Source organism: Rhinoderma darwinii, chromosome 8 (genome assembly GCF_050947455.1).
Source record: "Rhinoderma darwinii isolate aRhiDar2 chromosome 8, aRhiDar2.hap1, whole genome shotgun sequence".
NCBI classification, from domain to species: domain Eukaryota; kingdom Metazoa; phylum Chordata; class Amphibia; order Anura; family Rhinodermatidae; genus Rhinoderma; species Rhinoderma darwinii.
In genome coordinates this window covers 22,232,973-22,247,831 of record NC_134694.1, presented here as the reverse complement: position 1 = coordinate 22,247,831, position 14,859 = coordinate 22,232,973, and the positions used below count along the sequence as shown (strand labels likewise).

Here is a 14,859-nt window from a genome sequence, read left to right as displayed (position 1 = left end):
TTTTTTCAACAAACTTTATTAAATCCCTTAAGAACAAACAATTCTCGCGTTACATTTCAGAATGTTTATTCCTTGGTTGATAGAATAGCTTACTGGAAGTTATAGTTACACATGAGGTGACAGTGAGGAGAACGGTAGCGGGTTCCTTCAAAGCAGATTTGGGGGTTGTCTAGGAAGAGAAGCTGTTTCCATGGTGATGGTGGCGGTGGCCTAGCTGCGCGACAGCTCTAGTGAGACGCCTGCTGTGCGGTACAGGGGGAACTGAAAGGTAGAAGGTAGGTGAGCTGGGTTTATGGAGAGCAGTGGTCGTCTACAGGCAATTAAAATAAAAAAGGCGAGATATTGATGTGTGTCTAACAATACATTGCTGACACGTTTGTGTAATGAAAATGGGCTCTGGGGGGCATGCATAGTGTACATTATACCGCATATGGTGCCCTGTATTGGACCGTGTTCCCATTCAGAAGCAGTACGTTACTCTATGTTAGGCCTCATGCACACGGGCTGCAAACTACATATTCTAGTATCCAAAATATCTCCGCGTTGTTTCCGTGTGTCATCCATTTTTCGCGGTCCACAAAAAGAAAGAGGACATATTCACCGCTTTTCTGTTTTTTCACGGACAATTGCTAAGGAAAGAGAAAAAAAAGAAGTTAAACACTGATGACATCCCCGCGTCATACACGGACTGCACACCGACATTCACGAGGCCGGATTTACACGAGCGTGTGCGTTTTGCGCGCACAAAAAATGTGGCGTTTTGCACGCGCAAAAGGTCCATAACCGCTCCGTGTGTCAGCCGCGTACGATGCGTGGCTGCGTGATTTTCGCGCAGCCGCCATCATTATGACACTCTGTTTTTATGTTTGTAAACAGAAAAGCACGTGGTGCTTTTCTGTTTTCATTCATAGTTTTTACTACTGTTGCGCGAATCACGTGCGACACACGTGATGCGCGAGAAACGCACAAATATAGTACATGACGTCAGTTTTACGCAGCGGACACACGCTGCGTAAAAATCACTGACTGTCTGAACGGCCCCATAGACTAACATAGGTCCGTGCGAGGCGCGTGAAAATCATGCGCGTTGCACGGACGTATATCACGTCTGAATAAGCCCTGATAGTAAATTATTTGTTTTTTACAGACGCAAATCGGACTATCAGTCTAAGGGTCTTTTCACACTGGCCCATTTTAGCAGTAACAAGCGTCGATCAATGAAACAGCTCGTTGATCGGCGCTCGTTAGCTCCTTTCACAAGGTGCTATCATCAGTAATGTATGGGGACGAGCCCTCGTTACTACGTTCGCTCGTCCCCATACATTTCTATCATGTCGGCAGCACATCTCCCTGTTTACACAGAGAGATGTTCTCCGACAATGATAATATTTTCTGCTGCAGAAACGATACGATCAACCGATGAACGAGCGTTTACTCGTTCATCGGCCGATCGTTGACCTGTGACTGCACCCTTATTTAGCAATCTATCAAATGAAATACAGTACAGGGGGAGCCTGACCAATCACCTCACAACACTCCATGAGCTGGGGCCGGCCTGCCCTCCCATAACCTTGCACCAGGCCATCCGTGCTGCCAGCCACAACTGACCCGAGGCAGCTGTCGGACCTCCATCCATCCTTTAGGACTGCCCAGGCCCTACACATTGTGTGGACCTGCCACACAGTCAGCTAGAGTCTCCCCCATGTGCGAGTTCACCCCGCCGTGTATCTGGTTAACTTGCCACGGTCCACTACCGGTTCGGTGGTGGACCATGGCAAGTCAACCAGCTACACGGCAGGATGAGTGCAGTGTCGTGATCTGGCCTTACACAACACGCAAAATCACAAATAACAGGGTGGGTCGTCACCTTACTGAAAGTAAGTTCTATCCCTGCTCCTACTTTAAAATCCCCTTTAACACTCCATGCATTATTCTAACCTCTAATTCTTATTTTAATCCTACTTCACACTTTCCCCAGGTCAAATAATAAATTGCTAACTACCCATAGCCGCCCCTAGGGGGAGCTGAGGAGTTGACTACATACTGTTCAATGTATAACAGAATGCAGTTACCTCCCTCTAGTGTTGGAAGCTGGTAACCATCATGTTATTTTCTAAATGTATGTGTATGCAGGGGATGTGTAACTCTGTATCAGGAAAACGGAGGACCGACCGCTATAAAGATATATTAAAAAATTTATCATCACTAGATTTTTATCCTATTTAGATCTAAAAATAAAAATAAAAATGGGTGGACATTCACTTTGAAGAGACTTTAGGTGCCGTTATGAGCATTTCTCTCGGCTGATTGGCCTAGAGGGATTGAGTGACTAACCCTGCCGCAATTTTTTACCAGGAAGCTAAAAACAAATTTATCGAGATCTTTCTGTGTCTCTTTAAAGGGGGTCTCTTTAAAGAATCCCTCCATACTCAGTGTCTCAATGCAAGTCTATGAGACCCTCGATGTGAGTCTCATAGGCTTTCATTGAGACACTGACCTCGATTTGGATAGTCAGAATGGAGATCATGTGACTCAATGGCGGGAAAATGAAGCAGCTGATAAGAGAAATACATATTACTACATTATATTTAATCACATTTTTAAATGGGGGAAAAAAATCACAGAGGATTCACACATTGCGCACACACTATATGAAAGGTATTTGTTTACATCCAGAAGCTGAGAACCTATAGACTTCGTTTTTCTCAAAGAAAGGTGAATACAGTTGTATCCAGTCCATATGTACTACAGACCATGCGGCTGCTATGGGGTCCTTAGGGAGAGAGGGGGTCCAACCCTGGGCTTCTAGGGGGCAAATACCTGTGCAGGATTCTCCCCTACAGAGGATGTGCGTGGTTATCAAATAAGAGCGCTAAAAATGTCTGGAAAGGGCATAAAGATGGAGTCAAAGGGCCCAGTTTGATCCCAGCGGGGGCACCATAGCACGGATCAAACATTAGCAGGGGCACCATAGCACAGATCAAACATTAGCAGGGGCACCATAGCACAGATCAAACATTAGCAGGGGCACCATAGCACGGATCCAACATTAGCAGGGGCACCATAGCAAGGATCAAACATTAGCAGGGGCACCATAGCACGGATCAAACATTAGCAGGGGCACCATAGCAAGGATCAAACATTAGCAGGGGCACGATAGCACGGATCAAACATTAGCAGGGGCACTATAGCACGGATCGAACATTAGCAGGGGCACCATAGCACGGATCAAACATTAGCAGGGGCACCATAGCACGGATCAAACATTAGCAGGGGCGCCATCATAGCATGGATCAAACATTAGCAGGGGCGCCATTATAGCACGGATCAAACATTAGCAGGGGCACTATAGCACCGATCAAACATTAGCAGGGGCACCATAGCACGGATCAAACATTAGCAGGGGCACTATAGCACGGATCAAACATTAGCAGGGGCGCCATAGCACGGATCAAACATTAGCAGGGGCACCATAGCACGGATCAAACAGCAGAGGCACCATAGCAAGGATCAAACATTAGCAGGGGCACCATAGCACGGATCAAACATTAGCAGGGGCACCATAGCAAGGATCAAACATTAGCAGGGGCACCATAGCAAGGATCAAACATTAGCAGGGGCACCATAGCAAGGATCAAACATTAGCAGGGGCACCATAGCAAGGATCAAACATTAGCAGGGGCGCCATAGCACGGATCAAACATTAGCAGGGGCACCATAGCACGGATCAAACATTAGCAGGGGCACCATCATAGCACGGATCAAACATTAGCAGGGGCACCATCATAGCACGGATCAAACATTAGCAGGGGCACCATAGCACGGATCAAACATTAGCAGGGGCACCATAGCAAGGATCAAACATTAGCAGGGGCGCCATAGCACGGATAAAACATTAGCAGGGGCACCATAGCACGGATCAAACATTAGCAGGGGCACCATAGCAAGGATCAAACATTAGCAGGGGCACCATAGCAAGGATCAAACATTAGCAGGGGCGCCATAGCACGGATAAAACATTAGCAGGGGCACCATAGCACGGATCAAACATTAGCAGGGGCACCATAGCACGGATCAAACATTAGCAGGGGCACCATCATAGCACGGATCAAACATTAGCAGGGGCACCATAGCACGGATCAAACATTAGCAGGGGCGCCATCATAGCACGGATCAAACATTAGCAGGGGCGCCATTATAGCACGGATCAAACATTAGCAGGGGCACTATAGCACGGATCAAACATTAGAAGGGGCACTATAGCAAGGATCAAACATTAGCAGGGGCACCATAGCAAGGATCAAACATTAGCAGGGGCACTATAGCACGGATCAAACATTAGCAGGGGCACCATAGCAAGGATCAAACATTAGCAGGGGCACTATAGCACGGATCAAACATTAGCAGGGGCGCCATAGCACGGATCAAACATTAGCAGGGGCACCATAGCACGGATCAAACAGCAGAGGCACCATAGCAAGGATCAAACATTAGCAGGGGCACCATAGCAAGGATCAAACATTAGCAGGGGCACCATAGCAAGGATCAAACATTAGCAGGGGCGCCATAGCACGGATCAAACATTAGCAGGGGCACCATAGCAAGGATCAAACATTAGCAGGGGCACCATAGCAAGGATCAAACATTAGCAGGGGCACCATAGCAAGGATCAAACATTAGCAGGGGCGCCATAGCACGGATCAAACATTAGCAGGGGCACCATAGCACGGATCAAACATTAGCAGGGGCACCATCATAGCACGGATCAAACATTAGCAGGGGCACCATAGCACGGATCAAGCATTAGCAGGGGCGCCATCATAGCACGGATCAAACATTAGCAGGGGCGCCATTATAGCACGGATCAAACATTAGCAGGGGCACTATAGCAAGGATCAAACATTAGCAGGGGCACCATAGCACGGATCAAACATTAGCAGGGGCACTATAGCACGGATCAAACATTAGCAGGGGCGCCATCATAGCATGGATCAAACATTAGCAGGGGCGCCATTATAGCACGGATCAAACATTAGCAGGGGCACCATAGCACGGATCAAACATTAGCAGGGGCACCATAGCAAGGATCAAACATTAGCAGGGGCACCATAGCACGGATCAAACATTAGCAGGGGCGCCATAGCACGGATCAAACATTAGCAGGGGCACCATAGCACGGATCAAACATTAGCAGGGGCACTATAGCACGGATCAAACATTAGCAGGGGCGCCATAGCACGGATCAAACATTATCAGGGGCACCATAGCAAGGATCAAACATTAGCAGGGGCACCATAGCACGGATCAAACATTAGCAGGGGCACCATAGCACGGATCAAACATTAGCAGGGGCACCATCATAGCACGGATCAAACATTAGCAGGGGCACCATAGCACGGATCAAACATTAGCAGGGGCGCCATCATAGCACGGATCAAACATTAGCAGGGGCGCCATTATAGCACGGATCAAACATTAGCAGGGGCACTATAGCACGGATCAAACATTAGCAGGGGCACTATAGCAAGGATCAAACATTAGCAGGGGCACCATAGCAAGGATCAAACATTAGCAGGGGCACCATAGCAAGGATCAAACATTAGCAGGGGCACTATAGCAAGGATCAAACATTAGCAGGGGCACCATAGCAAGGATCAAACATTAGCAGGGGCACTATAGCACGGATCAAACATTAGCAGGGGCACTATAGCACGGATCAAACATTAGCAGGGGCACCATAGCACGGATCAAACATTAGCAGGGGCACCATAGCACGGATCAAACATTAGCAGGGGCACTATAGCACGGATCAAACATTAGCAGGGGCACTATAGCAAGGATCAAACATTAGCAGGGGCACCATAGCACGGATCAAACATTATTTGATTATGTCTTCTATCTACGCCATTGCAGTCTAGACAATCCTCTGTGAGCTAAATACACCAGTAGCAAAAAATCTCTCCTATCCTAATAAAATGCTACAATGTATCAGTGCAGGTTTTATGTATCAGCCTGGAATCCACAATATTACCCATTTTCATTTGCTTGTATACAAATAATATGTGCCAAAAATGTTTGTGACAAGGAAATAATATTGCTAACTAGTGCTCAGTCAAAGTCTAGAACATTACACCAGAAAACTGTATGAAAATGTCTGTTGCATGTAGTAGATAGTAACCGCTTTATTTATGTTTTAGGTTGTGTTTTACAATAATGGAAATTCTGGGTATTTTAGAGCCAGAAGATGAACCTAAACAATCCATGTGGTGAGTATCTGATCTATTCATGTGTATGGGGGCCTGCTGACTGATCACCGATGGTGTCTAGCATTTGCTTATCTCACTCATCCCATTATATGGACTGTCACAGAATGTATGGATGATTGGTAGCCCTGGTTAATTCCTAATTTTTATGGTGGTTTGGTATGCAGGGGTCAATGGAGGTCTAAGACAGGAAAAGCTACAAAATTCTTTATAGGGTCCAGAACTCGGTTTTTCTGATACAGAACACAAAATTCCCTGCTTTCATTCACACAGTCATGGGGTATGTTCACACAGGGCAGATACGCTGCGTAAAAGTACACATCATATCTGCCCTGGTTGCCACAGGGAATTCCGGCTGAAAAACCGCACCAATTTGTGGTGCGGAAAACTGCACGTAAACAAGTCTATACTTACCCGTAGCCATGGCGACACGTCTCTCTGACATCCTGCAGCCCGGCCTCCTGGGATGACGTTTCATCCTATATGACCGCTGCAGCCTGTGATTGGCTGCAGCAGTCACATGGGATGAATCATCATTCCTGGAGGCCAGGCTGTACACATAAGCAGAGAGTTTGGGGTAAGTATAATCTTTTTTTTTTCGAGTTGTTTTTTTTTTAGGTGGAATCGAAGGTTTCCCCTACAAAAATCACAACATCTGCTATTTATTGCAGGTTTTGCCTCCCCATTGAATTCAAACCGCAACAGAAAAGCAGATGTTGTGATTTTTGTAGGAGAAAAGCTGCTATTCCGCCGCCGCCGCAACTCGGAAAAAAAAAAGATTACACTTACCCAGAACGCTCTGCTCCTGCGTCTAGCCTGGCCTCCAGGAATGACTTTTCATCCCATGTGACTGCTGCAGCCAATCACAGGCATAAATAGACATGCTGCGGATTAAAAAACGCCCAACAGGTCAATTTATGAAAGTTTTTTCGGATGATTTTTTTATGCAGCGTGTGGATGAGATTAGTTCAAATTTCATTCACTCTGCTGCTACTGTAATACGCTGTGGAAAATCCACAGTATTTACGCTACTTGTGAACCCAGCCATATTGTTACATGGTAAAATTCTGTTCTGCCTGCAGCCACCACTAGGGGGAGTCTGTTGCATACCAATTTATACAGCTTCTATTAAAGGGTATCTGACAGCGCTTTACAGGGGAGGGCATTGTAAGGATACCTTTTCTCTTGCAAGTTGCATGATCGAGAAGCCAACGGTTATTTCCCCCAATGCTGCAGTCGCAAGTGCCACACTTTGTTGTGAGTGACGGCTATATCGTCCAATCAGGAGTCTTCTAGAGCTGTCACTCAGAGGGGACGGGCTGAGCCCGCCTCAGTGGCACCTGCGACCGCGGTGCCTGGGAAATTAAACATCAATTCCTTGTTCAGTGCAACTCGCATGCCCTCCCCATCCCCTATATCACGCTGTCAAACTGCTGACAGATTCCTTATAATAAATCTATGTACAGTGAGCTCCTCCTAGCGGTGGCACAAATAATTTTATTGGCATCTCATCAACCGCTCAGGTACTAAGGGAACCCCCTTCCCCCCCATAAGTGTGCCCATGACTATTTTCCTTATATGTTCTCAGAGCACCACTTTAATATAAAGGGAAATTTTATGGCCACATGATTTGTTTTTTTAGTTCTTGTCTTTAATTACGGTTACGACGTTTGAATTTAATTGCGTTCCATAAAAGTAATTTACGGCTTATTTTTACTTATTAACTAGTTGTTGGCCAGACCCTTTTTATTAGAAAACCGCAACCAACCAAAGAAAGTGCTTAGACATGACAAAAGTCCTATACAATAAAACTATGTTTCCTAGAGCTGTATATAAGTGCTGTTACAAATCGATCCATTATTGGATATATCTCCACAGGTATGCTTTCACTCCTAGTGGAGAAGCCCCGAGCCCTCGTGTGGGTCATACATGTCTGTATGTACCTGCCTCCGATGACCGTGGAAAGGGAAAGGTGGTCATTGTTGGAGGGGCAGATCCTGGGTGCTGCTACTCTGATGCACACATGATAAATCTAGGTAAAGAAAATGACTATTGGTTACTGCAAAATAATTTCGTTTTATTCATGTCTTTTTAGTAGACTTTAAAAGAATGCGGTAGAATAGTGACTCTTTATTTGCACTGTTCCTGAGATCGTACATTCACAATTCTGCCGGTTACTAATAGGAACAGTCAACAAGTTTGCACACATTACACTTGGTAGCATTCCCTTTATTGCATGAGAAAATTATAAAAGCATCTTTTAATGGGGGGCGTGGCTTAGCGGCGTATGTAAGAGGACGCAGGAACCGGAGCTCCCGCTGCCGATATCCTGGAAATCATCCTGAGACTCCACTATACTAACGCGGACATACCTGTGGTGAAAGAGGAGACGGCGGTGATCCGGCAGGCATAATTCTGGATCTGACGGAGGCTGTTATGACCCGGTCCAGGAAATCGAAGGCGGCAGAGGACGGTGAGCTGGGGCTGCAAGATGGCGCCGACATGTGCTCGCATGCAGAGAGCAGGGATGTGAGAGGGGCGGCGGCATCCAGGCTGGAACGCTTTGCCAGGAAGGCCCCTATGAAACCTGAGGCAGATGGAGGGATGTCGGATGGAGGGAGGGAGCAGGCTGGCCGCACAGGCTCGAGATATGAGCCGCTGCGAGCACAGATGGAGTCAGAGGAGGAGGAGGAAAATGGAGGAGACGCTTCAAGCGGTTCAGGAGGAGGATTAGATGGCGGCACGCAGAGATTGGACAAGCCTGGCCCCACGCTGGCAGATGTTTTTTCGGCGGTAAGCCTGAGTAATACTACGCTGGCTAAGCTTACCTGCCAGGTGGGGGGAATTAAGGAGGATTTGTCTATCATACGCCATGACTTACAGAAGGTGTCAGAGCGCACAACAGCGGTGGAGGGTCGAGTCAGCGACTTAGAGGATGGAATGCTGCCCATGAGAAGAGATGTAAATGCGGTGGCGGAGGATGTTAAGTATCTCTTATCCAAAGCTGATGATTTGGAGAATCGTTTAAGACGAAATAATGTGAGGATGGTGGGAATACCTGAAAAAGTGGAAGGGTCCAATCCGGATTCCTTTTTTGAAAAATGGCTTTTGGAGGTTTTTGGAAAAGAGTCGCTGACCCCATTATTTGCAGTGGAAAGAGCTCATAGAGTACCCACGCGTCCTGGTCCACCTGGGCGGCCACCGCGACCTGTCCTGGTAAAGCTGCTCCATTATAAAGATAGAGATATAATTCTTCGACAGGCCCGGGAAAGGCAAGATATTCGGGTGAACGGTGTGAAGGTGTCATTTTATCCGGATTTCTCTGCAGAAGTTCAGAAGCGGAGGATGCAATTTCTGGACATAAAAAGGCGGCTGAGGAACCATCGGGTTCAGTATTCCATGCTGTATCCTGCAAAGCTTCGGGTGGCGGCGTTGGGATCCGTGCAATTCTTTGAGAATCCGAAAGATGCACTAAGATGGCTGGACAGTCATGAAGATCGCTTACGGCAGGATCGAGAGGAAGCGGCGGCGTGATCAACAGGCGGATGGTTGAAGAGGGGACTCTGCTATGAAAGGAGGAAGGCATAAGGCCTTGTTTTTATGCATTTATATGTTGGTCTAAGGTTGGGCTGAAGTCCATATGTCATTGATGGTTGGAGGGGTCGAAAGTGCTGTCAGTTCAAGGGCAGAATGGGATATTGGAGTCATAAAAATACTAATTGTTTATTGCGGAGGAGGTAGCGGGAGGTTCTTGGTTCTGAAGGTTAAAACTGTAGGGAAACAGAATGTGTCTCTACGAAGTGAGTGGGAAGCTGTATGGTCAAAGTGGTGAAGTTTTCTTCGCCAGCCTGAGCCCTCTTAGGAGGGTATGTTTATGGAAAGTTGGGGGGGTTAGGGTGGGGGGAGGGGAAAGGTTTTGGAGGGAAAGGGAGTTTGAAACGCAGTACGCTCTGATGACCACTGGAGGTAATGGGAATAGCCACTGTCAAAAGCAAGAAATGTCCAGATGGGGGGTAGGGTAAATTTGTTGTCCTGGAATGTGAGAGGTATGGGGGAGATAGCTAAAAGGCAAGCTATATTTGATTACCTGAAAGGGCAGTCCGCTAGAGTGATGGGCTTGCAGGAAACCCATCTTACTGCTGATACGGTGCAACAGGTGCATAGGGTGTGGATACGACACAGCTTCCATTCCTTTCATTCTACATACTCGAGGGGGGTTAGCCTCCTAATTCATAGAGATGTGCCGTTTAGCTGTTTGGATTCCTTTAAGGATAGGGAAGGTAGATATGTCGGGGTGCATTGTAAATTGTTTAACTGGGAATATATAATTGTAGTGATGTATGTACCTCCCCCGTACTCTGTGGTCCCAATACGAGAGGTGTTGGAGAAACTGGCTGGATGGCCTATGATACCGACCATATTGATGGGAGACTTTAACAACATAATGGATAAAGGGTGGGATAAATTTCCAAATGGGGGGGGGGGAGAGATGTTTGTCTGACGAGGTTTGGTAAATACATGATGGAAGTTGGGCTCACGGATATCTGGCGGGCAAAGTGGCCTTCTACTACGCAATACTCGTGTGTATCATCTACATATGGATCACTGTCCCGAATAGACCTAATGTTTAATAATGGAATGGGGATGGAATGTGTGGAAGGGGTGGAATATTTACCGCGATCGCTGTCTGATCACTCTCCAATGTTGTTGAAGCTCCGAACAGGTTTACAGACGGGGGGGTTGAGAATGCACTGGAGGCTCAACCCGTTTTGGATACGCTTGGTGGGAGAGGAGACCATAACTATGAGCCTGAGAGAATACTTCGAATTTAATAAGGGTACGGTCCCTACAGATATTCTATGGGATTCTATGAAAGCGAATATAAGAGGGGTGTATATAAGGGAGATCACGCACATAAAAACTAAGACAAGGCAGGTGGGTCAACATTTGACAGACCGGGTGACAATAACAGAGCTAAGTCACATTACCAATAACACTGCGGAAACCTTAGCCCAATGGAAGGCTGCTCAAAAATTGCTTAAAGGGATCCTGTCATCAACATCTTACCTGTTAAACTCACCTGACCCCTTAATGGCCGCAGCTGTCCAGAGTTCGTTCCTGTTCTCTTCTTTCCTGAAGTCCTCCTCTGTCAGTAAATATAGTCGTTTAAACTTTTCCCGCCTTTTATGGTAATTATTTTTCCCTCTGGGATGCAGCTTCTTAACCACACCCACTGCCACCGCCTGTCCGGCCCTGACTGGCTAAGGAGCTATCAATCAAAAAGGAGGTGGAGTCCACTCTGAGATGCTGGAGGAATGAAAGTCTGACTCTTTTCAGATGAAGATTTGACTTTTTTCTGCTCATTTGCATACGGCATGGGACCACTGAAAAACGGAATACTAAAGCTACAGAGCTTACTTAGAACATATTTATAGCTTAGATGACAATGATTTTTCACCCACTTTCACCAGGTATTGCTGGCTTTATAGCTAAAATGCTGGTGACAGGTTCCCTTTAAGGAACACCAGCTGGAGCAGGCAGCTAATAAAAGATTGTTTTTGCAACAAAAATATTATGAGGAGGGTGAAATGACGGGCAGATTATTAGCAAATATCGCACGGCCGGAGCGGGAGAGTGCGTACATCCATCAGCTACAGGCAGCAAATGGGACTATGGTGGGGGAAACAGGGGATATATTAGAAGTGCTGACATCATTTTATAAGGAACTATATCGCACTAAGGTGGACTATCCGGAGGATCTTCTGTCAGAATATCTGGCAGAAATTACATGGGTTACCTTGGGGGAGGAAGAGAGGGAGGGGTTGGAGGAGTCAATTACTTTAGAGGAAATACAGGAAGCGGTGAGTTCTATGGCAAATGAAAAGGCTCCAGGGATAGATGTTATACCCACTGAATTGTATAAAACATATGGAGAGACAGTTCTGCCAGAGTTACTGGAGGTGTTCCAGGATAGTTTCGCCAGAGGGCGCTTACCGCAGACAATGTATGAAGCTGCTATAGTTGTAATTCCTAAAGAAGGGAAAGATCGGACGCAACCTGGCTCTTACAGACCGATATCTCTGTTAATCGCGGACGTAAAAATTTTAGCCAAAATACTAGCTAATAGGTTGTCGCGAGTAGTGACTAAAATAGTAGGGACGGATCAATCGGGATTTATGCCATCACGTTCTACAGCAGCTAACTTACGTAGACTTTTCTTAAATTTGCAGACAGATGCTCCGGAGGCGCGGTGTAGAGCAGTGTTGTCTTTGGACGCCGCCAAGGCGTTTGATAGTGTGGAATGGGGCTACTTGTGGGCTGTATTGGAGTGGATTGGCTTTGGATGGAACTTTATAAAATGGGTACAACTATTATATAGGGAACCGGTAGCTAGGATCAGAGCAAATGGAAGAATGTCGGACTCTTTTAGGCTGGAGAGGGGGACGCGACAGGGATGCCCACTTTCTCCGTTGCTGTTTGCACTAGCGATTGAACCCCTAGCAAATATGGTAAGACAACATCCGGGGATAGAAGGGTTTCGTTGTGGGGAGCTGGAGGAGCGTATAGCACTATACGCGGACGATATACTGTTGTTCCTGGGGGAGATAGAACATTCATTGCCAGTGATAATGACGATATTGGAGAGGTTTGGCAGATTCTCAGGGTTAAAAATTAATTGGAGCAAGTCGGTGTTGTTACCACTCCAGCCAGTACATACGCCATTGATGGTTGGAGGAATTGAAGTTCCGTGTGTACGGACGTTTAAATATCTGGGAATTACGGTATCAGCAAGGGTGCAGGACTTTGTCGAGTTGAACGTGATACCATTAATGAATAAGTTAACTGATAGGACCAAAGTATGGCTTGGGTTACCGCTGTCAGCACTGGGACGAGCAAATCTCATCAAAATGATGCTGATGCCCCAGGTTCTCTATATTGTGCACAATGCCCCAGTGTGGTTGCCTAAATATTGGTTTAGGAGAATACATAATTTGTTTAGGGATTTGGTGTGGAAAAGGGGGATCCCCAGGATTAAAATGGAAAAGCTACAGTTACCAGCTGAACAGGGGGGGTTAGCTATTCCAAATGCGTGGATATATTATTTAGCAGCTCAAATACAACACTTTAAAGGATGGAAGAATAGGGAGGAGTGGAACTCTAGTGGGAAATTGGTGTACTATATGGGCCAGAGAACGGATTTATTAGAGGCCATGGAGTCGCATAAATTACGGAGGGAGGCGAGAGGGAAACCGACTCTACTATTACTACATAAAGTTTGGTGGGAAAGTAAGAAGATATTGGGGATTACAGGATGCTCCAACTATATGCCCTTATGGGATAATCCATATCTATGGGAATTTAATATTTTGGAAGGATTTTAGGATTGGGAACAAGCAGGGATCAGATATGTGCACCAGTTATACGAGGGAGGTACTTTCAAGCTTTTTGCACAATTACAGGAAGAGTATGGACTCTCACATCGGCGGTTTTACCAATATCTTCAGCTAAGGCATGCGACGCAGGCACAAGAGAGGCTGGTGGACTTGAGTTGCTCCGCTATGGGAGGGATGGAAAGGGTGCTGGGGGCACAGGACACTAAGGGGATTATTTCGGTGCTATATAGTATGCTACTTGCCAAATTCCTGGGAGATCCGCTGGTGGAGATTAGACGTAAATGGGAAGAGGATGTAGGGACTATAGCGGATGAAGAATGGGAGGAAATACTTGGATCGCCCAAAATAATCTCTATTAGTGTAGCGCACAGAAGGTCACAACTCTTTCTGCTGCATAGGGTGTATAGGACACCTAAGGTGTTATGGCAAATGCGAATTAGAACAACAAAAGAGTGTCCCAGATGTATGTTTGATGGGGCGGACATAAAACATATGTTTTGGAGCTGTCCGAGGCTAAATGTATATTGGAAAGCAGTTCAAGGAATGGTATCTAGAGTATATGTTAGAGATTTCCCACTGGAACCTAAGATCTTTTTATTGGGTTGTATGGGGGAGGAAGGAGGGGATGGAGTGGAATTACTGGCTATCAAAAAGGTTATGTATCACGCTAGGAAATTAATTGCAAAATATTGGCTGCAGGCGGATCCCCCGGAGGTGTCTGAGCTGGTTGGATATGTTAACCACACAGTATCACTGGAACATCGGATATACCTGAAAAGAGGGGCAATCCATAAGTATGAGAAGCAATGGAGTAAATGGGTGAACACCTATAGTAATGTGACACATTAGATGAGATTTGAAGGTGGGCTGACGCATTTATACGTTCAAAGTATGGCGGGATCGCTGTTTGGAATACAGGAAGGATGGAGGAGGTGGAGGGGTTTGGCAAATCAGGCAACAGAGGAGGTACTGCGAGGAGGGGGGGAGTTTGGTTGTTAGGGTTAGGGAGGGGGAGGTATATGAAGGTACAACTAAAAATGATGAAATGCAAAGTGTAATGTAATTGCAGGAACTTTGTACTAAACACACGATGTTATGCTGTTACTTTGTTTTTTTCCTGTTGAGTGCTTCCTTTGTACTTTATCAGAAATGCAAAAGATGTATAATACATGTTGTATTCTCAATAAAAACTTGTCTGATTT

At 46.2% G+C, this 14,859-nt stretch overlaps 1 protein-coding gene across 1 annotated transcript in view; it reads left to right on the top strand.

Annotated features, from left to right (window-relative positions):
• The first annotated feature begins 16 nt into the window (after window positions 1-16).
• The window catches only part of RABEPK (Rab9 effector protein with kelch motifs), a 35,571-nt gene continuing 20,728 nt past the window's right edge, over window positions 17-14,859 (top strand). Inside the window, exons 1-3 of the mRNA XM_075835492.1 lie at window positions 17-275; window positions 6,198-6,266; window positions 8,142-8,299. Of these exons, the coding sequence (XP_075691607.1) occupies window positions 6,214-6,266; window positions 8,142-8,299 (211 nt within the window). The 5' untranslated portion in view covers window positions 17-275; window positions 6,198-6,213. The remainder of the gene's footprint in view (window positions 276-6,197; window positions 6,267-8,141; window positions 8,300-14,859) is intronic.